Below are 23,584 nucleotides of genomic sequence, written 5' to 3'. Positions count from 1 at the left end.
TTATCGTGGGTTCTTTACTCACAAGTCAGACAGCTTCATGCTTACCTGTCCAGCGGCTTGTTTGCTGTTACGTCTCTTTGTAGCAGCGCTGCTGGCATCAATCCTTTTTCACACTTCCAGATGTGTTGAATAGCGTATCATCCATTGGCAGCTGTCATTCCTCCAACTGACCCCTTGGTTACTATTGTGGCCTGCAGTAATTGGAGCTCAGCAGCCAGAACTTCAGTGGAACTACTATTTGACCAGGCCGAGGTGTTGTATCGGATCAGCACCAGGAAGGTTCAGAAATCCAGGCTTCTGGTCGTTGTAATTTTGTTAATATATGGACAAGGTAACATTAAAGAATAAGTTCACCTTAATGCAAAAAATAATAAATACACATGTTTTTGCAGGTAAAAAAATGTGTATTTATTATTTTTCGTTGCAGGAGCCTGTAAACCATTGCACCAACGATCAGCCGATAGCTGGTGCCATGAAGGTGTCCAGAGGATCTGTCAGTATATTCCGTACAGGCAAACAGATATACTGACAGATATATGGGCAAGCAGTTATACTGACTCAAAGAACTGCCACAGCACTACACAGCACCATGATAGTTCACTGAGAACTACAAGATGACCGATGCTAAGGCTGTCGGTACTTGTAGTTTCTCATTCACAGAACACAGTGAATAAGTGATGAGGCTGAGTGGGCGGAGGCCCGCACAACCACTTTTTTTTTTTCAATTTGACAGCTAGTGAGGGGGAGAAGATCCCCTGCTACCTGTGAAAGCAGGGGAGAGGGGGCTAGTCTGATCATTACGTGTTACACCCTCAAAATGGGTGTAACATGTAATATGTTATAAAAGGTGAATTTATCCTTTAAGACCTCTTGCACATGAGACACCTATAAACACCACATTTTTTTACTGATCTAAATGCAGCTCATTGCTTTTAATAGGCCTGTATACACAGGCACATAAAAACTTGCAGTGCATATAGATCAGTAAAAAAACTAAATCTGAATTGCTGGTTGGTATTTTTATGTGTATATGTGCAAATATGCACATATACTATACGTGCCAATACATGCTTACAAAACCTTCCAGTGATTAAAAAAAAAAAAATCTAGAAAAATCTAGAAAAACCTTTACGCATATGTTCATGTTCATATATCAGTACTGTGTGCAAGCACCCTAAGAATTGGTAACTGAGGCTTCATGTTGACTGTACAGTGTATGCATAATAAACCTAGTTATATAGGAGCATTATACTGCAACATTTTATGACAACTTGACCTTTTCTTTAGGCTGGCTTTGGATTCTCCTTTATTGGTTTCTAATTGTCAGTGTTATATTTCCTGAAAAACTAAATTAAAGCACAACTAAAAGCATCAGGAAAATCTCAGTCCATAAGGACATCATTCACAATGTAGTATTTAAATGAAAAAATACAGCATGTTGAGCATATTGAGAAATCCAATTTAATAACAATTTTGGGAAACTCTAGCAATACAAATGGACTCTTTAGACACGTACCTAAAAACATGGCAACCGTGTATTTTTAAGAAAAATTAATAATAGCGCCTATGGTCAAAATTGTATAACTTACTAATAGTGTACCAGCTGCAAAAAAACCACCATATATAAAGTGTACCAATTAATAAATAATTTGCGCTAGTAAATATATATAAATATATGTAAAGAAATCATCAAATCATAAGTCCAGAAAAATATATATATACCAATACCACAAAAAAATATAAAAAACTTTATAGGTGCAAAAAAACGTTTGTGCAAAAGGAGTGTCTCAATATAAAAAAAGTGTCTCAATATAAAAAAATTTCACCAAAAAACCTTGATAATATAATGGCAGATCATCCATAAAAATATCTTCAGAAACGGAAGCTCTCCAACACACCGATCCTCATCGATCGAAATAACAGGACGAAAAACTTTGTAGTTAATCGAAAATCCACTTCTCCAATAGAAAAAGGACCACCTTCAAACGTATCCATGGGGGGAAATGCCAAGCACTCGAGAGAAACAGAAAGACTTCATGGTGCAATATTATAAAAACCAATTCCTTTATTAGATACTCATTGCACTTACTCAAGAGGTGTCCCAGCCGACACCAGCATCAACAGCATCAACAGCAATCACATAAACGAGCCTGACTACTCAGCACATGTGCAATAGCTGGCAGTCAAAAACGTAATGACATCACATCAAACAAGCTCCGCCCAAACGGCCCAAAATGGGCGGAGCTTGATTGATGTGATGTCATTACGTTTTTGACTGCCAGCTATTGCACATGTGCTGAGTAGTCAGGCTCGTTTATGTGATTGCTGTTGATGCTGTTGATGCTGGTGTCGGCTGGGACACCTCTTGAGTAAGTGCAATGAGTATCTAATAAAGGAATTGGTTTTTATAATATTGCACCATGAAGTCTTTCTGTTTCTCTCGAGTGCTTGGCATTTCCCCCCATGGATACGTTTGAAGGTGGTCCTTTTTCTATTGGAGAAGTGGATTTTCGATTAACTACAAAGTTTTTCGTCCTGTTATTTCGATCGATGAGGATCGGTGTGTTGGAGAGCTTCCGTTTCTGAAGATATTTTTATGGATGATCTGCCATTATATTATCAAGGTTTTTTGGTGAAATTTTTTTATATTGAGACACTTTTTTTATATTGAGACACTCCTTTTGCACAAACGTTTTTTTGCACCTATAAAGTTTTTTATATTTTTTTGTGGTATTGGTATATATATATTTTTCTGGACTTATGATTTGATGATTTCTTTACATATATTTATATATATTTACTAGCGCAAATTATTTATTAACCGTGTATTTTTGCTTGAAACCTGTGATTCAATAAAAATACTGTATGACAGGGAGATGGTCCTTTTAATGTGACTTAAAGGATAACATGGACAAACACTAACCCTTTACATTACATGCTGAGGAGTTTCCTTCAAGATGTATGCAGTATTACAGAAAAGTATGATTTTCAAGGACAGTGTCAGAGGCACAATATTTTGGAATACATTTAGCTTGGCTGGAATACAATAGCAACACCAAGATCTGATGAATTTTAACTAGGTAGTTTGGGCTAATTCATATGTATTTATACTTATTTGTTTTTTTTCTGTATTTTTTGGTATTGATGTGGTGGTTAGGCTGCACACAGAGAAGGTCAGGCACATCTGCAATACCTCTGCTTGGCCAGCATAATATTTCACATGCTATGCATTCAGTAGACAGTTTTTGTATTAAATGTATTTACTTCTTTCATTATAGTCGGCACTGAAAACATAGCTTCAGGGGGAGAACATATTGATATAGGAAGACCACAACGTAGAGGAAAGAGCAGGCAGCAAAAAATGGAGGGGGGAGTCCTATGACTAGAGAAAAGGGCAGGCCGCAACACAAATTTTCTAACTTTATTTCTAGTTTTGGATATAGAATTAGAACTACTGTCAAGTTTTTATTAGCGTTGGTGTCCCCATTAGGGAGATCGACTCTTTAATATTGTCCTGATTTGTCCTGATGTCACTAAGAATGAAAGTAAGGGTAAATACAAATTTTCCACTAGTACAGGAATTGAGGAGAAATTTTCATATACAGTTGTATTCAAAATAATAGCAGTGTGTTGAAAAAAGTGAATAAAGCTCAAAATCCTTCTAATAGCTTTTATTTCCATACACACAAATGCATTGGGAACACTACACATTCTATTCCAAATCAAAACATGAGGAAAAATATATCAAATTTGTGTTGTTCCTCTAAAAAAATTAAAGAAAAGTGAATATTAGACTGTTCAAAAAAATAGCAGTGTTTGTATTCTTCTTTACAAACTCAAACATTCGCTATATAAACTGAAAAATGTTTGAAGATTTTGCTTTCCTTTGAATCACTTAATTAATATTTCGTTGTATAAGCACTGTTTCTGAGAACTGCTGTACATCTGTGTTGCATGGAGTCAACCAACTTCTGGCACCTGTGAACAGGTATTCCAGCCCAGGATGATTGGACTACATTCCACAGTTCTTCTCTATTTCTTGGTTTTGCCTCAGAAACTGCATTTTTGATGTCACCCCACAAGTTTTCTATTGGATTAAGGTCCGGGGATTGGGCTGGCCACTCCATAACGTCAATCTTGTTGGTCTGGAACCAAGATGTTGCACGTTTACTGGTGTGTTTGGGGTGGTTGTCTTGTTGGAACACCCATTTCAAGGGCATTTCCTCTTCAGCATAGGCAGTATTCTGATGTATTCAAACTGATCCATGATCCCTGGAATGCGATAAATAGGCCCAATACCGTAGTATGAGAAACATCCTCATATCATGATACTTGCGCAACCATGCTTCACTGTCTTCACAGTGTACTGTGGCTTGAATTCAGTGTTTAGGGGTCATCTGACAAACTGTCTCCGGCCACTAGACCCAAAAAGAACAATCTTACTTTCATCAGTCCACAAAATGTTGCGCCATTTCTCTTTAGGCCAGTCAATGTGCTCTTTGGCAAATTGTAACCTCTTCAGCACGTCTTTTTTTCAACAGTGGGACTTTGCGGGGGCTTCTTACAGATAGCTTGGCTTCACATAGGCATCTTCTAATTATAACAGTACTCACAGGTAACTTTAGACCTTCTTTGATCTTCCTGGAGCTGATTGTTGGCTGAGTCCTTGCCATTTTGGCTATTCTTCTATCCATTCGAATGGTAGTTTTTCGCTTTCTTCTACGTCTTTCAGGTTTTGGTTGCCATTTTAAAGCATTTGCGATCATTTTAGCTCAGCAGCCTATCATTTTCTGCACTTCTTTATATGTTTTCCCCTCTCCAATCAACTTTTTAATCAAGGTAATCTGTTCTTCTGAACAATGTCTGGAACAACCCATTTTCCTCAGAATTTCAGAGAGAAATGCAGTGTAACCAGCATGTACAACATTTGCTGCCTTCCTTCCTTAAATAAGGGCAATAATTGCCACCTGTTTTTCAAAGAATGAGTGATCTCACTAATAGAACTCCACACTGCTATTATTTTGAACATGCCCCTTTCAATTAGTGATTCAATTACACAGAATCAGCAGCATGCATGTCATGCCTGTTGGGTCTGTCGGATTTCTTTTACTCTTCTACACCTGCTAGTAAATTATTTGCCATGTAGAAATATCATTTCTACCAAAAACAGTGATTGATCAGGTTAGTGATGTCTGACTGCTATTATTTTGAACACAACTGTAGGTACATTTGAGTAGTAACTGCTTATAAGGGGGTTTCTCTCATATTGGAAAGAGAACCTTTCACTTCCTGTTGAATCTACAGCACAGGAAATGAAAAGAAATCTCCCTAAAGACACACAGATGAATATAGTGTATACAATTGCGACACAAGTCATATTGTAATTGGTATTAAAAATTACCTTTTTTTTTTATCTGTGGCACTGTCATTTTTTTGTAAAATGCAATTAAATATGACTACCTGGAGGCATTCTGTTCACATATGGTATACAGAAGGCCCCCCAGATATGTAATTTCCTGCTTGTGTGATTGGCTTAATGATTTGTCCAGAAGTCTGCACTAAGATGAAAGTCAGAGTTTGAACATCTCCTACAACAAAAATGGCATTTTTGGTGAGATACTCCCAAAGGGCAATCACGTTTAACCACTTGCCCTCCTGAGGATTTACCCCCTTAATGACCAGGCCTCTTTTTGCTACTCGGCACTGCACTAATTCAACTGATAATTGCGCGGTCATGCATTGCTGCACCCAAATGAAATTTACAGCCTTTTTTCACACAAATAGAGCTTTCATTCGGTGGTATTTGATCACCTGTGCGCTTTTTATTTTTCACGGTATAAACAAAAAAAAAACAAAATTTTGAAGAAAAATTATATTTTTTACTTTCAGTTATAAAAAATATATAGTAAACTCAAAGTTGGTTATAAATTTAGGCCTAAATGTATTCTGCTACATGTTTTTGGTAAAAAAAATCCCAATAAGTGTATATTGATTGCTTTGTGTGAAAGTTATAGCGTCTACAAACTATGGTATAGATACTGCAATTGACACCACTTTTTTGCTATACAGCGCTGGGCTAGTTTAACGGACAATTGCGCGGTCATGCAATATGGTATATAAATTAAATTTACATCCTTTTTGCCCACAAATTGAGCTTTCTTTCAGTGGTATTTGATCTCCTGTGCGTTTTTTATTTTTAAAAAAAAAGGCTGACAATTTTGAGGAAAAAAAAAACAATATTTTGGACTTTTTGTATTAAAACATGTCCGGTAAAAAAAAAATGTAAAAATCAAATTTAGTCATAAATTTCTGCCAAAATGTATTCTGCGACATGTCTTTGCTAAAAAAAAAAACCCCAATACGTGTAAATTATTTGGTTTACATGAAAGTTATAGCGTATTTCTACAGTGGCTGGTCGGCAAGAAGTTAAAGTGATGCAAGTCCTGCAGTTTTCCTCAATGGAGCCCTGCAGGTGCAGCAGCTGATAGATAATTATGAAGTCACTCCCATACAAATTCATTCTGCACGTAGACACAGACAAACAAACAGCTACTTAGCTACTTCTTCAGAATAAGAAAAGGTAGGCATCTGCAACAAAGTTTGTTAAAATCCTTGCAATGTACATAGATCACCCAGAAGGGAATATTTTTTCTCAGCAAAGTGGAGTTACTCTTTAATTTTAAATCCTATGGCCCTAGGCTGTCCTCCCTTTGCCAGATGAAACTTTTCTTTTCTTTTGTTAGGGTCTTGTTTGTACACAGGTCCTGCAGGAAAGAGAGGGGATCAGGCTGCACCATCTAGATTAAGGGCATGTCTGTCGTTTCTGTTTCAAAATGGCCATGTTATACAGCCACAGCACATGCAAGAGCTTTTGAGGTGGAGGAAAAAACCTTTCTCTTCTTACTCCTCCCAGGCAGAGAGTAACCATTTGCCTGCAAGTGCTGCTAATGCCCTTTTTCCTCCTCCTTCTCCTCTACTCTTCCCAGCTGAAGTGCAGCCATTTTCTTTCAAGTGCTTCTAATGTGCCTTTTTGTCTACCTCTTCTCACCCGAGGTGCTGTTAATGCAGCCTTTCTCCCCCTTCCCTTTTTTTTTTTTACTAATCCCACCATAGACAACGCAGTCTGGGTACTACCTTAGGAAAAAAGGAAGTCATAGACCTCAACACCTCTTTGTCTTATGTAAAGTATAAAAAAGGTACTTTGTGAATTGAGGCCACCAGCTCAGACACCTGCCTCACAGAAGTGATGGGTACAAAGAATACCATCTTGTAGGTGTGAATATGTAGAGGAATTACCCTAATGGGTTCAAAAAGCAGCTTGTTTTTAGTTTTTTTTTTACAAATTCTTTATTTAAGAAAGCTGAACAGCAAGTGATAAGCATCACAAACAGACAATTGTAACAGTTAGGGTACATGTACACTGCAGCTGATAAACTCACATTTAGGAGCTTTTCTGTGTTTGTTTTTTTCAGCAGTCCCTGAACTCTCCTTTAAGTTTTCATATGTGTCCATGTACACTATGTCGTTTACAAGCAGTTGAGTTTACAGTCATTTTTTTGAACGCACCAAACTTGCGTTCAGGAGTAGATTTTATCAGTGTTTCAAACGCCAAACACTTGTAAACGCGTGTAAACCGCGTTTATAAGCGTTTGTGTTTAGAAGTATTTTTTAACTGTTCCATATCCAAATGCTGTCCAGAACCTTTTTTCATCATCAGAAATGCATGCAAATGCATTGTCCATGTATTTAAATGGACCTAGCACACCAGCGCAGTCCCAGGTTTTGCGTGAAGGAAAAAGTGGTAGAACGTGCCGCATTATGCTCATGATGGTAGCCATAGTGAATACAACCAGAAAAGATAATCTCAACACATACTTCTCTCTCTTGTTCTGCTCTCTCTATTTCTCTCAAAATGTCTGAAATAGTTAATTTTAGTTAATAATTAAAAAACGCTTCTAAACGCAAACGCACATAAATGCGCATAAACGCGGTATGCAAACCATGTTCTCCAAATGTCCCGTGTACATGGAGCCTTACAATGATATCTGAGGTGTTCAGATACAATATGTCTGCAGGATAGCATCAGGAAACAACAAACTAAACATATTTTGGTTCAAAGAACACAGAACCACGAGAGGAAATAGGGACATTTGAGAGAAATACACATATATCCAAGGAAGAGAAAAGAAGACACAGCTGTACAACTTGCTGTTTTCGTTATAATAAAACAAAGCAGAAGAGGCCAGGGGGATAGAAATTCAGGGATTGGAGAGAAACATAGGTCCAGAAAAGGGGGGAGGGTGAAAGTAAGGAAAAAAAAAAGAGGGGAGGGGGGAATCTAGGAGGGAAAGGCACAAGGTGAGGGATGGTTACTCTGTCACTGTGTCAAGGAGAGACTTCCCTTCCTCAGAATAAACAAACATATTCCAAAGTGTCCACATTTTAGAGTATACCTCATGTTTATGTCAGTGCAACATTTGGTTCAATTCCTAGACCTTACATAGCCAAAGCCCAACCGAAGGAGGTTGTGTGTCTATCCAGCACAGGGAGCTGCAAGATTTGGGTGCATTTCATAAATGACATAAAACACACTGTTTTTAAATCTTGGATGGTATATTGGTGACGTACAAGAGGAAAAATGCAAGATCCGCATAATCCGTAAATGTTTGTACAATGCGAGTGATCTTCCTCCAGTAGTATGCAAGCTGAGGGGATGACCAAAACACATATAAAAACATTCCGTCTTCTTCCTGACATCTCCAGCATGTGTTGGGAGTAGCGGAAGAAAACTTATATATCACAGGGGCTCTATACCAGAGAGCCAGGATCTTAAAGTTGTTCTCCTGAACTTTCGCGCACAGAGATGATTTCAAACAGAAACGAAGCATATTAGATTTTTGGGCTTCTGAAAAAGTTCTTCCCAGGTCTGCCTCCCACTTTGAAAGTTAGAGTGGACAGAAGTCTTCGGATGGTAGAATCAGTAATACATATAATTTAGACAGAACATGGGAAAAAGTGACCATATCAGAACAGTATTCCTCTAACGTAGTGAGTGGGCATTGAAATCCGCTGGGGGGGGAGTGAGCAAAGGAAGCGGTGGAGTTGGAGGGGGCCCTCCAGAAATCAAATTTGTAAGGACCCGTTGAGTCTCTAAGAAGTTGTAAGGAGAGCCAGACACCATTCATCATGAAGTGAGAGGCCTGGAAGTGGCCTGAATAGCAGAGCAATTCTGCAAGGGTTCTTTTCTGCAAGGGTTCTTTACTTTGTGCAATAAAAAATGTAATACAACTTGACATTTAACACTGGCACATAAAGCAAGTTTTATGCTTTCACTTGCAGTTATTTGAAAAAATAATTATCTGAATAATTATTCATACCCAAGCATACTTATTAGTAAACTTTAGCGTAAAACGTCTACCTGCTTGGTGGTCATTTCTTTAATTATAGTTGTGTGCACATATAAAGCTGAACTAAGCATCTAACTATAGATAAAAATGCCATCCTCTGTCATCACTTCAGTAAATGCACCAGGGAGACTGCCATTATTTTCTATGGTTGGCCCCTTCCTTTGGTTTACTGCATGTAGCACACTTTAATGGAAAAAGGCAGTGCTGGCTAGGAAAACAAATGCGAATTAAATAAATTTATTGCTACAAAGACTGGTGGAGGATTGTTAGATGCTAAACTTATTTATAAAAAAAAGATAAATATCAGCCTTAGTCTATCTTTTTTTTTAAATAAAAAATATGTTTATAAATAAGAGAAAAAACATAGGAGAGTACAAAGTACAGCATTTCAGGACAATATACTCCATTAATCTCAGGAGAGATACAAGGAAGAATAGTATAACACCTTCTGCATATTCTAACGGTAACAAATTAATTTTTGGCCACATAGAGCAAAGCCTGAAAGCAACAATTCAAGGACATTATACTCTAGCAAGGCATTGAAAGACATGTTGATAAGTAAGTTTACTATGAATAAGACCTGTGTCAAGCCAAGGACCCCATAATTATTCAGATATACCAGGACAACCCCAGCCTGTTCTAAAAGAAGAGCATTGCCCACATTTGTTACCCATGAACTTGAGCGGGGAGAGCAGAGGATTTCCAGAGTTGTAAAATCAGCTTTCGTGAATTAAAAAGGGCACGGCCCACTGCTATTCTAGTAAACTCCTCTAGTATAACATCACCCAAAATCCCCAGAAGGCAATACTGAGGTTCCAGAGGAACTATAAGCTAAAATAATTGATTCATGGTAGTTATCACTTCCTGCAAATATAGGTGTAATTTAGGGCAGCACCAACATAAGTGTATAAGGTCCCCGTGGGAAAATATGTTGATTTCCTGCATTTTTTAACACATTTACATTAAAAAAAACATGCATCTTCACAAACCCTAAACCAATAGTTGATCTAGTAAAACAAACTATTACAGAACATGGTCTAATCATACTATAACAAGAAAAAAAATGTTTCCTGATCCTCAAAGACAATTGTACAACTCCCTGGAGCTCCCTGAGTTAGGTACTGATAACAAGCACAAAGATTTATCAAAAGTACAGTTGAAATTCCATGAAAGCTAATGGCTTTGTTAATTGACAGTCTTATCCTCATCCAGCAGCCTGGATAGTGTATTAGTTGTCAGCTATATGCCTAGACAAAACATAGGTGGCCTTACACTTAATGCTGGATTTCTTTGCTCTGACATGGAGATGATACAAATAAATACCAAAACACCCAACCCCTAAGAAAAAAGATTGCATTATTATAATAAGTGACTTAAAGTGACTGTGTCACCACACACTGAACATGTAAATAAAAGTGTTTTTAAAAAAAGGAAAATATATATCTATCTTTCTTGGCCCCTGCATCACTTAATTGTGGTAAATATCATGGCTGAAGTTTCTTCAGAAAGCTACACTTCCAGATGTATTGATACTCTGATACTCCACTGTGTTCTGTGAATCCTCTGCTGACCCCTACATTATTACATTATTTCAGAGAAGACTTTTATTTGCATGTTCAGTTTGGGAACACTTTAAGAGGAGAAAGCCAGATTTTGTGCAAATGATGCCCACTGATGATCAGATTTTTTTTGAATTGCAGAACAGTGCCCATGACACACAAAGCAGTACTTATTTCTTCTCAGAACTTTAGAAACATAATATTCTATAACTGTAGTAATACAAAAATGTACTAGTCTTTTAAATAAATTGGTTCCTCCTGGATCCATGCTCCATTGAAGCTATAACTACTGTATATCCTTTGTACCAAGCACTACAGGGTTGACTTACTAAAGGCCTGTGTATTGTGCAAGTGCATTTGCATTCTGCAAGGGTATTTGCTCCAGAGCTTAGTAAATGAGGTGAAGCTTCACTTTGCAAAGAATATCCAATCACAAGCAAGGAAAATAAAAGAACAGCATTTCTGCTTGAATATTATTGGATGATGGAAGTCAGCAGAGATTCTTCTTATTTGCTAAGGGTCAAACAACAAAACTTACTGCTTGGGGGCAATAACTTAAATTCCACCTTCTTCTTGCCATCATTTGTGTACCCTCTTTACTAGTAGTATGTACTTCTATAATGTATAATTTTATGTGTAAAACAGAACTATTTATAATGCTGTACAATTGATTGATATATACAGTATACTCTATAGGCTATATGTATATTTCTTTGAGTTACATTTTTTACATCTGCAAAATATAACATTAACGAGTGCTCTCCTTTTAAAACAGCGTCTCCACAGAGCTTTAAATACATCATTCAATGAGGACAAGTTTCAACAGAAATTAAAACGGTTAGAGAAGAGGTAGGTAAATCTTTCTTACTTTACACTCTACAGGATGTCCCTAAAGTCTGGACACATAGGAAATATCACTATATGAGTATGCACCAGGGGCGGACTGACCATTTGGAAATTCGGGCACTGCCCGAGGGCCCGGGGTCAGTAGGGGGCCCCATGAGATGCCCTTGGTACCTTTTTCATAGGCTTTTTTGAGTTTGGGCAAGGACACAGTGGCCCCATGATCCCCTATTGCCCAGGGGCCCCATGAGTTGTCAGTCCACCCCTGGTATGCACTGTATATATGTGTATAATATATCACTATATAAGCTCACCAGACCTTAAACTGGAACTTCACTCTCACGGGCTATTTTTAATCCTTATGCTGTTTTAAGCTTTTGTTTAAATTTCTCCAGTTACTTCCTGGTTTCCATGTCTAGGCAAATGAGGTCATACATCCCAGCAGTCTTCAGGAGCGGGGGGGTTCTAAGCTGAGCCTATGCCTGAGCCAAGGGCAGATGGATTCCAGGAAGTAAATGATACATAGATCATATATTCTAGAGGGTGTTTTTCAAAATGGTTTCTCAGCAAAAAAAAAGCATGGAGACATGGTAGGATGGATGAGTTTGCTTTGAATATTAAAAATGAATTAAATAGCATTTTTGTGCAGTTCCACTTTAACCCCCTTGACCTTTTTTTGGGGGGGGGTGTATGCTAAAGGAGAAGGTGCACTCAATGAAAATCAGATATGAATCACCTGAAGGAATGCATCATGGAAGAATGTGCTCAAATTGACGGAAATGTGACGTGCGGAATTACATCAGGTCCATGTGAATCTTGCAAAGCGCATTGAACTTTGCATCACAAATGGTAGAAATCACATTGAAGATATTATTGATTAATATTTCAATTAAATCAAATGTTGAAAAATGTATTGAAATGCATTTTGACTGTATGTCCAGACTTTAGTGTCATCCTGTGTAGAACTTACATCGGTATAGAGAGATTACCTGGGAATTTGTGTTAGAGTTGAAGTTCACGCAAGTTTCCACATGAACGCATGCGCTTCTGTGTCAGTATATTTGTGCTTTATCTCCTATATAACCAGGGATATTTCATAACTTCACGTTACAAATGTGACATTAAAGTTTATGTTTATTATTCCTCCAAAAAAAGAGCAATTATTGAAAACATAATGCTTCCTTCAATTGTTCCTTATAATATTCTGTTTATCCAGAGTATAGGAATAATAGGTTTACCAAATATGTATGCCTTTTGTAAACTTTCCCTCTCATAATCTTAGTCCTAACTGCAGTTCTAATATATATATATATATATATATATATATATATATGTATATATATGTACATCCACACAGTATGTGCATGCGCACACACACACTATTGCCAAACGTACTGGGACACCCCCTACAAATCATTGAATTCAGGTATTCCAATCACCTTCATGACCAAAAAATCAAGCACCTAGGAATGCAGACTGTTTCTATAAGCATATGTGAAAGAATGGCTCACCCTCAGGAGCTCAGTGAATTCAAGCGTGATACTGTGATAGGTTACCAGCTGTGTAATAAGTTCATCCAAATCTTTTAGGGGGGGAAGTAAACATAAAAAACTAAAATAATGTATTTGCATATGTGTGCACACCCTCTCATAACTGGGGATGTAGCTGTGTTCAGAATTAGGCAATCACATTCAAATTCATGTTAAATAGGAGTCAGTACACACCTGCCATCATTTAAAGTGCCACTGATTAACCCCAAATAAAGTTCAGCTGTTCTAGTAGGTCTTTCCTGATATTTTCTTAGTCGCGTCCTACAGCTTCCAAAGCATCAGAGGGATCTCGTTGTTAAAAGGTATCAGTCAGGAGAAGGGTAGAAAAGAATTCTAAGACATTAGATATACCATGGAACACAGTGAAGACAGTCATCATCAAGTGGAGAAAATATGGCGCAACAGGGACATTACCAAGAACTGAACCAAAATTGATGAAAAGATGAGAAGAAAACTGGGCTGGTAGGCTGCCAAGAGGTTTACAGCAACATTTAAAGGAGCTGCAGGAATATCTGGCAAGTACTGGCTGTGTGATACATGTGACAACAACCTCCTGTATTCTTCATATGTCTGGGCTATGGGGTAGAGTGGCAAGATATAAACCTTTTCTTATGAAGAAAAACATCCAAGCCCGGCTACATTTTGTAAAAACACATCTGAAGTCTCCCAAAGCATGTGGGAAAATGTGTTATGGTATAATGAAACCAAGATTGAACTTTTTGGCCATAATTCTAAAAGATATGTTTGGCGCAAAAACAACACTGCACATCACCAAAAGAACACCATACCAACAGTGAAGCATGGTGGTGGCAGCATCATGCTTTGGGGCTGTTTTTTTCAGCTGGAACTGGGGCCTTAGTCAAGGTAGAGGGAATTATGAACAATTCCAAATACCAGTCAATATTGGCACAAAACCTTCAGGCTTCTGCTAGAAAGCTGACCATGAAGAGGAACTTCATCTTTTAGCATGACAACGACCCAAAGCATACATCCAAATCAACAAAGGAATGGCTTCACCAGAAGAATATTAACATTTTGGAATGGCCCAGCCAGAGCCCAGACCTGAATCCGATCGAAAATCTGTGGGGTGATCTGAAGAGGGCTGTACACAGGAGATGCCCTCGCAATCTGACAGATTTGGAGTGTTTTTGCAAGGAAGAGTGGGCAAATATTACCAAGTCAAGATGTGCCATGCTGATAGACTCATACCCAAAAAGACTGAATACTAGAATCAAACCAAAAGGTGCTTCAACAAAGAATTAGTTTAAGGGTGTGCATACTTACGCAACCATATTTTAGTTTTTTATTTTTACTTCCCTCCACCTAAAAGATTTCAGTTTGTTGTTCACCTGAGTTGTACAGTTTAAAGGTGGAACATTTTCTGAAATTATCTATCTTTGTCTCATTTTTTTACATCACAGAAATCTGGCATTTTAACAGGGGTGTGTGGACTATTTATATCCACTGTAAATATAAATATATATATATATATATATATACACACACGTTTATTAAAACATTAGATTTGTCTCTCTTCCTCTGCTATCCTGATCACTTTGATGGCTCTAGTAATGAGTGGATACTAATGACTGCTAGGTCATGAGCAAGCAGTCTGTCTTTGCAGGTGTGGTGGTGTGGGTGGTGGGGGTAGGTAGGTGGCACAGCTGGGGCCTAAGATATACACAGCACTTTTCAGCACTTTCCCTCTTTTTTTCTTTTATCTTTTTCTGCTCATTTTGTTTTTGTACTACTAGTGCTTCATAAAAAAATAAACATTTTTTGCACAGCTTCAACATATATACTTTTGTGTTTTAAAAAACAAAATATTTAATTTTTCTATGAATTCTCCATACTTTTGTATTTGAAATATAATTTTAGTTTCTTAGTAAAGAGTACAAATAGAATAACATTTGCACATTTGATGAGTTTTAAATCTCTGTTCCCAGAACATAATCTGGTTACTATCACAACATTAATGAAAATCTGGCTCTGTTTTTCTGTGATCATCATTATATCACAACACCCATCCATCCCATTTGTTTTTTTAATGAATCAAAACATGGCAATTCTATGGTAACTGCACATGATATAATGCTTGGATTTTCATTGTTACTTAATGATGCCTTCAAAGCTTTAACACTGTACACAGAAGATAAAACTTCAGATTCCATGGAAAAACCATTCACATAAAAAGCCATTGATGGATAACATCATTCATGTATGGCATGTGAGCATGCGAGTGGCATTTTTTAAAAATCATTTTGAAAATTTTAGCTGTTTACTTTGGACCTAAAGTCATATGACTTTGAGTTCCTCTGTCTCCACATGCTACATACTGTACACTCTGTAAATGCTAGAGGTTCATCAGACCCTGATCCCCCAATGATTGGCTTCCTCTGCCTGAACAACCATTCAGTCATCTGCCTCTCACATATCCAGCAGTATTGGTCATACCTGCATGACAACAGCTAAGACAGATTCTACTGTAAAATTTTAATTCTCATTGTCAAATGTAGCTGTAGCATGTACTGCATTTGCTTTTTGCTTAGCACGAGGAACGTAGGTCTTTGGATCACACATTTTTTAAAAAAAAATCTTGGATGATCTGGCAGATCAAACCATAAAGCAGGAGTAAACGTTTTCAAGCTTGTTCACTTTTACCTACAGGTAAAGCTTACCTGTAGGTAAATTTAATGTCTCCTAAATGTGCACGTTTTGCAGCCAGTGACATCACCGATGCATGCACACTGAGCTCTGAATTGAGGGCACACTAAATCCAGAGTGCTATTAATCCAGAGTGCATATATAACATATAGTAATATAAAAACTGAGTTGTATTGGCTATAATGCCATGCATGTTGTTGGGGAAAACAGAATAATAAGTGGAGTTATTATTTAAAAAAAACGGAGAACAGAATCTGGAATCAAAGGTCGACAAATTGATCACAGCGACCTATCATTTTCACAGGAAAACAGGAAATTAAAGTCTAACCTGCCTATATTTCTTTCTTTGCAAAACAAACAAAAGATTTCCCAGCAACACTTGCCACCTTGCAAAGCAACCAATTTGGCCCTGTCTAACAGTATGCATTAAAAACAGAGGGTTTTGTTTGCACACATTTGCAAATACATGTGTAAGCCCCAGTCCTGCGTCAAGGGTCCTCTATATACTGTGGACTTAACTAAAATTTCCAAAGCCTCCATAGTGGGAGCACATGTATAAATGGATATGTTAAGGGCAGGTGTGCCTGGAGGAGCCCATCCTTCCTTAAAGGTACAGGGATGCACGTGATACCCAGCTATACCAAAATGACAGCAAATTTAGCCAACCACAAAAAACATGGCAACCATCCCAACCTATAACTAGCCTTAGCAGCAAGGTGCACATGGAAGAGCAATGCACATACAGTGGGGCAAAAAAGTATTTAGTCAGCCACTCATCTTTTTAAGTGGGAGAACTTGCATAACTGGTGGCTGACTAAATACTTTTTTGCCCCACTGTAGCAAAACAAACAAAAGATTTCCCAGCAACACTTACCAACCAGCTTGTGAAACAACCAATTTTGCCCTGTCTAACAGTATGTATTAAAAACAGAGGATTTTGTTTGCACAAAATTGCAAATACATGCGTAAGGCACAGTCCCACATCAAGGGTTCTCTATATCAGGCCTTGAAATTTCCACTGGCCTGCTCGCATTGGCGAGTGGAAATTATGGTGAGTGTTTCCCCAGGGCCGTCTTGCTGAGCAGGCTCAGAACTCAGGGCCGGATCTGTCACTCGCACTGGGAGCCGACAGACTTCTCAATAGTTGAACAAAGTAAAAGCAAAGGAAGGAGTGTGTGCTGTGCTCTCTGCCTCCCCCTAGAGTGCAGTACCCGGCTCTGTGAGTGAAGCTAATGAAGTACTGCAACTTTTTATAGGGCTGTGTGTGTGTGTATTTGTATGTGTGTGTGTGTGTGTATGTATTTGTGTGTGTATGTACTGTACATGTATTTGTGTGTGTCTGTGTATGCATGTACATGTGGCTGTGTGTCTGTACATGTGTGTATCTGTACATGTGTCTGCATACATGTATGTATGTGTGTACATGTGTCTACCATGGTATATTCATGGCTAAGAGATCAGCAGGTCATAGGCTCCTCTTAAGAATAGATCACTGGTATGCAATAAGAAGCTAAGTAAGAGCAAAGAAAGAATATGTCTTTTCTAAAGAAAATAATTTCTAATCCATAATATAGTTAGTTAGATCATTATTTCATATAGTTAACTAATTAGTTAGGAATAGTGTGTGATAGTATAGTCTTAATCATTGTTGGTTATGTTTATGCATTTATATGATCATTGTCCTTATGCTGAAAGTTGTAAAAGAATGAAGTTATTTGAAGATCACGTAACAGTATCATGTATTTCTGTCGACTAAGAGTTTGTGTAGATAACGTAACACTAAGAATTACAAGTATAAAATACTTACAAATATGGACACTAAGAATCATGTTTACAAGATTTACAATTAGGGCTCTTACATATTTAGCTCACACTGAATTAGGAAATAACTGTTTAATGCAGCGGTTCTCAACCTGTGGGTCGCGACCCCTTTGGGGGTCGAACGACCATTTCACAGGGGTCGCCTAAGACCATCGGAAAACACATATTTCTGATGGTCTTAGGAACCGAGACACCGCTCCTCTGTCTCAGGCGATGTGTGGACGGGATGACATGCTGCCCCTGTCACCTGGCCACACCTCCGAGATCACTCAACAGCTCCGCCTCCTCGCCGCTGATTGGCCACCAGAACTGTAGCTCAGGAGAGGCACACAGGCGGCCAATCACCGGCGAGGAGGTGGAGCTTGGAGAGGAGGAGCCAAGCGGCAGCGCGTGTAGATCAAAGCAGATCGACCGAGTGAAGAAGAGAGCGGCCAGAGAAGGAAGACAGCTGACAGGTAAGTGCAAATTCTGCTGCTGCAGCAAGGTATGCTGGCTGTAGATGGGAGAGAGCGAGCCCAGGCTGGAGCAGGGGTCAGCAAGGTAAGTATCATTGGTGTCAGTGGGAGGAATAGTGCCCCATCATTTGTGTCACTAATACCAATGATGGGGCACTATTTCTCCCACACATACACCAATGATGGGGCACTATTTCTCTCACACATACACCAACAATGAGGCACTATTCCTCCCCCCACTGACACCAACGATGGGACACTATTCCTCCCCCCACTGACACCAACGATGGGACACTATTCCTCCCCCCACTGACACCAATGATGGGACACTATTCCTCCTCCCACCGACACCAACGATGGGACACTATTCCCCCCCCTGACCCCAATGATGGGGCACTATTCCCCCCTCCACCACACTGACATCAATGATGGGGCACTATTCCTCCCACTGATACCAATGAAGGGGCACTATTCCTCCCACTGATACCAATGAAGGAGCACTATTCCTCCCCACTGACACCAATGATGGGACACTATTCCTCCCCACTGACATCAATGATGGGACACTATTCCTCCCCACTGATACCAATGATGGGGCACTATTACTCCCACTAACACCAATGATGGGGCACTATTCCTCCCACTGATACCAAAGATGGGACACTATTCCTCCCACAGACACCAAAGATGGGACACTATTCCTCCCACAGACACCAAAGATGGGACACTATTCCTCCCACAGACACCAATGCTGGGACACTATTCCTCCCACTGATACCAACGATGGGACACTATTCATCCCACTGACATCAGTGATAGGATACTATTCCTCCCACTGACACCAATGATAGGACACTATTCCTCCCACTGACACCAATGATGGGACACTATTCATCCCACTGACATCAGTGATGTGGCATTACTCCTTCCACTGACACCAATGATGGGACACTATTCCTCCCACTGATACCAACGATGGGACACTATTCATCCCACTGACATCAGTGATGGGCACTACTCCTTCCACTGACACCAATGATGTGGCACTAGTCCTCCCACTGCAAAATTACAGTTATGAAGTAGCAACGAAAATAATTTTATGGTTGGGTGTCACCACAACATGAGGAAGTGTATTAAAGGGTCGTGGCATTAGAAAGGTTGAGAACCACTGGTTTAGTGGGTTGAGTCTCTTTTGGTCTTTTAAACCATATATAAGATGTGCCTTAGACATATAGCCAGACACACACACACACATACCCATACATTCTGCAGCTGACACATACTGACATTTTTGTTTTCTTAATCACCTCCCGTCTGGCCGTTGTGTATAAACAGCCGGTAGGTGGCAGTGCAGGGTCGGGTGGCCATTTATAAACGGCCTCCCCGTACCCTGCTTGGGAGCACGCAGCACCACGATCTGGTGCGGGCTGTGTCCTCCGGACACAGTGGAACACCGATCATCGGACGGGACCTCTGTACGAAGTCCCGATCATGTGATCACTGATTGGCCAATCAGTGATCACATGCAGAGTAGTAAGCAAGATGTCACTTGTGACATCATTGCTTACTACGTGTGAAATCTGTGAATGATCATAGAGGTCATATGGTACAAGGCTATTCACAACAGCCTTGTACCATGTGACAAGCTGTGACCAATCACAGCTCACTCAGTAGTTCCCAATGGCTGCAAGAATGCAGCTAGAGAGAAATGATTACTTTTACATCCTTTATGGGTGTAAAAGCAATTAGCGTAAAAATATTTTAAAAAATCTTCATCACCCCCCACAAATAGTACAGTGTCACCATGGTGACACTGTACTGCTAGGGTGACAGTATATTAAAAAAAAATTAAAAATAATATAAAAAAAGTAAAAACAAATGTTTAAAAATTATAATTTTTGGTTATAAACTAATTTGGGTTATTTTTTTTACTAAAAATGTAACAGAATAAATTTTGGCCAAGATTTATGATGAAATACTATTTATTTGCAAAATTTTATAAGAAAAACTATTTTTTTTCAAAATTTTTGGACTTTTTAATTTCCTTAGCAAAAAAAATAAAAAAATCCCAGTGGTGAATAAATACCACCAAAATAAAGCTTTATCTATCTCAAAAAATGCAAAAAAATTCATATGGGTACAGTGTTGCATGACCGCGCAATTGTCATTCAAAGTACGATAGCACTGAAAGCTGAAAATTGGCCTGGACTGGAAGGGGGTAAAAGTGTCCGGACTGGAAGTGGTTAAGGCCTACAAAACCTTGATACACCTGTTGCCTTCCCTGCCAAGACTGAAACACTTTTCATTTATCATAGAACAGGCAAGAAGCTAGTTATTTAGTTTTCTTTTTCATAAGCTACAACTTTTGTTATATTTTACTCTGTATTTTATTTTATCTTTTGTATTCATTTTATGTTGTTGCCAAGTGTGAATTAAATAAAAGTCACACTGTTTTAAATCAGCCTGGCACTAGAACACTTTACCTCAAACGCCTAAGAGACACTTAAATAATATAAGTGTCATGATATTTAACATACGTACATGTGTCTGTGTAACTGTGTACATGTGTCTGTGTATGTATGTACATGTGTCTGTGCATGTGTATTTCTGTGTATGTACATGTGTCTGTGTATGTACATGTATGTGTGCCTGTACATGTGTCTGTGTGTGTGTGTGTGTGTGTGTGTGTGTATGTACATGTGTGTGTGTGTGTGTGTGTGTGTGTGTGTGTGTGTGTGTGTGTACAGGTGTCTCTGTTTGTGTGTGTGTATGTATATGTGTCTGTATGTAAACCTACATGTATGGGTGGTTTGGTCAGGTTCAGGATTATGTGGTTGTTATGGGTGGTAGAGTATGGGGCATTTGAGGTACTGCTGGGTTGGATAGTAGGTAGGATATGCTTGGTAGAGTTATGATTTTGTGAGTGAAAGATTATGGGGGGTTATGGTTGTATGCGGTGCATGGTCTAAGTATGGAGTGTTTAGGGGAACATTGGAGGCCCTGATGTAATGTGGGGGGACTCTACGGACCCTGATGTAATGTGGGTAACATTTAACAGTGTCGTTTCATGAAATGTATGAGGGCGTGTTTAGGGACGGAATTAGGGGTGTAGCAGGGTAGGGGTTGGGTGGTGCAACTGGTGGCGAGTAACTTTTAAGGCCTGCCTTGTAGCTCAGGACTTGAAATTTTAAGCCCTGCTCTAGATAATGTGGACCTAACTAAAATTTCCAAAGCCTCCATAGTGGGAGCACATGTATAAATGGATAGATTAGGGAAGGTGTGCCTGGAGGAGCCCATCCCACCTTAAAGATACAGGGACGCACATGACGCCCAGCTATACCAAAATGACAGCAAAGTCATCCAGTGCATCCCTGCGTCCAATTTAGCCAACTGCAAAAAAAATGGCAACCATCCCAACCTATAACCAGCCTTAGCAGCAAGGTTCACATGGAAGGGCAATGCACATCGCAAAACAAACAAAAGAGTTCCCAGCAACACTTACCAGCCATCTTGTGAAACAACCAATTTGGCCCTGTCTAACAGTATGCATTAAAAACAGAGGGTTTTGTTTGCAAGGATAACTTTGTGCCTAACTATATGTTTTGTGTACTGTGTGGTGTTTTCACTAGGTAATGTGCTGGATTCTATTCCCTGCCTCGCAGGGAAAGAGAATCCAGCACTTTGCCGCTGACAGAGCACAGCTCTGCTTTGTTTACATAGGCAGAGCTGTGTTCCGTCAGTCTCCTAGATGATCAGCGAGTGCCAGCGCTCATCTGTTGGCCCGCTGATCAGCTTTTGCTGTGTCCAATCACAGCAGAACTGGTGCAGCAGCAGCGCACATGTGCACCTGCGACCAGGAAGTGCAGAATCACATTTATATACATGATTCTGCACAACACTGCCGCCCTGTAACAGTATATATGATATGGGGTGGAGGTCAAATGGTTAAGGCTGGAGTTCAGCTAAAAATAAAATCTGACTGGTCACAGTGGGTAACAGTTCAGGTTTTGCTCCCACTGTTTTCCCCATTTTAAATGAATATGCAACATGTATAAAATTTCACAACTGTCATGCTGTTAAATGCCCCATACATCATTTCCTGCATTGATTGCATGGAGAATACATGGGCTTGTATTGCCTTCATTGGTTCAATACTGTGAATTGCAGTATTAACTAACAGATTAAAAGGAAAAAAAATAATTTTTAGGTGTCTCTGATTGTTTGCCCATTTTTCTCAATAATTGGATTTAAACTCCAGCCAAACCTTTTTTTTTTTTTTTGCACACAAATGAGAAGGTATAGAATCTCTGCCACATTTTTATTTGTGGTCACTGTCTCCATTGGGGAGTTTTCCCCTTACTTTCTGTTGGACAGTGTTCAACAAAACACTTTTATTAATTAAGAGGAGGAAATATTAGAACCTCTGTTATGTTACTCTATATGTCTTCCTGTCCCAGTGACAACCACTATCTTCATTTCTTGTTCTGCTGTCACATGTCCATAATAGACAGCAATAAACACTTTACAGAAGTGGGTGCCAGCCAAAGTTGGGAGGTAATTATCTTGATTTAGAGAATGACGGGATCCCCCTCCTCTTCCTCACATAAGACTTTTTATTCTGTGAATATAAGAAGTTTGTAAAAAGATGGGTTGGACAGAAGGGGAGGGTGAGAGGTGTAATCTTCTACCTAAAGCCGAGGAAGTAAACCCATGCAGCACTAGAAGTTCCCCACTGTGATGAGGATTCAGCATCACTGAAGGGAGGATTTTTACATTAACAAGCAGCAACAGGGTATACAATGCATTTCATTTGACTTTAAGTTATGACCCTGGTGCTGTAAACTCAAAAAATGTTTTAAACTAAACTTTAGCTTTAACTTTTCCAGAGAGTGAATATTTGTGTTTTGGGAGGTGGTAAGGGTAAGCTTTAATTATTTTCTTTGCAAGCAGAGGGGCTTTTTTGGTAGTTGTTTAATTCAGTGACAGATACATTTTTAGCAATGTAACAAGGTTGCATTTTTGCCTTCAGCCTGTGATTAGATAGACAAGGAGCAGCAGCAGACTGTCATCCTATTAATGTGTTCCTTGTTAGAATTTGTGATTGTAGCAGAGTCTAACTGGCTCATAGTACTAGCCCTCCCTCTTTCATTCTAAGAGCCACTGTATGGGTGATTAAATAGACTAATATCAAAGTACTTTTTACATTTTATTATTTTTTAATGACATAATAATTACAATGGATGGAGTTCAACTTTAATTTAAAAAAGCTCAATAAAGTTGGCACA

The 23,584-nt window shown here is 39.0% G+C and overlaps 1 protein-coding gene across 1 annotated transcript in view; it reads left to right on the top strand.

The window, feature by feature from the left end:
• The window catches only part of GRIN3A (glutamate ionotropic receptor NMDA type subunit 3A), a 428,226-nt gene that overhangs the window by 388,368 nt on the left and 16,274 nt on the right, over positions 1–23,584 (top strand). The window contains exon 8 of the mRNA XM_089674688.1: positions 11,742–11,815. Coding sequence (XP_089530814.1) covers positions 11,742–11,815 — 74 coding nt within the window. The remainder of the gene's footprint in view (positions 1–11,741; positions 11,816–23,584) is intronic.

This window comes from Staurois parvus, unplaced genomic scaffold, assembly GCF_062004578.1.
Source record: "Staurois parvus isolate SC_StPar_1 unplaced genomic scaffold, SC_StPar_1.0 ptg000012l, whole genome shotgun sequence".
Lineage (NCBI taxonomy): Eukaryota > Metazoa > Chordata > Amphibia > Anura > Ranidae > Staurois > Staurois parvus.
Note: the sequence above shows the minus strand (reverse complement) of the source record. Positions and strands in the feature narration are given on the sequence as shown.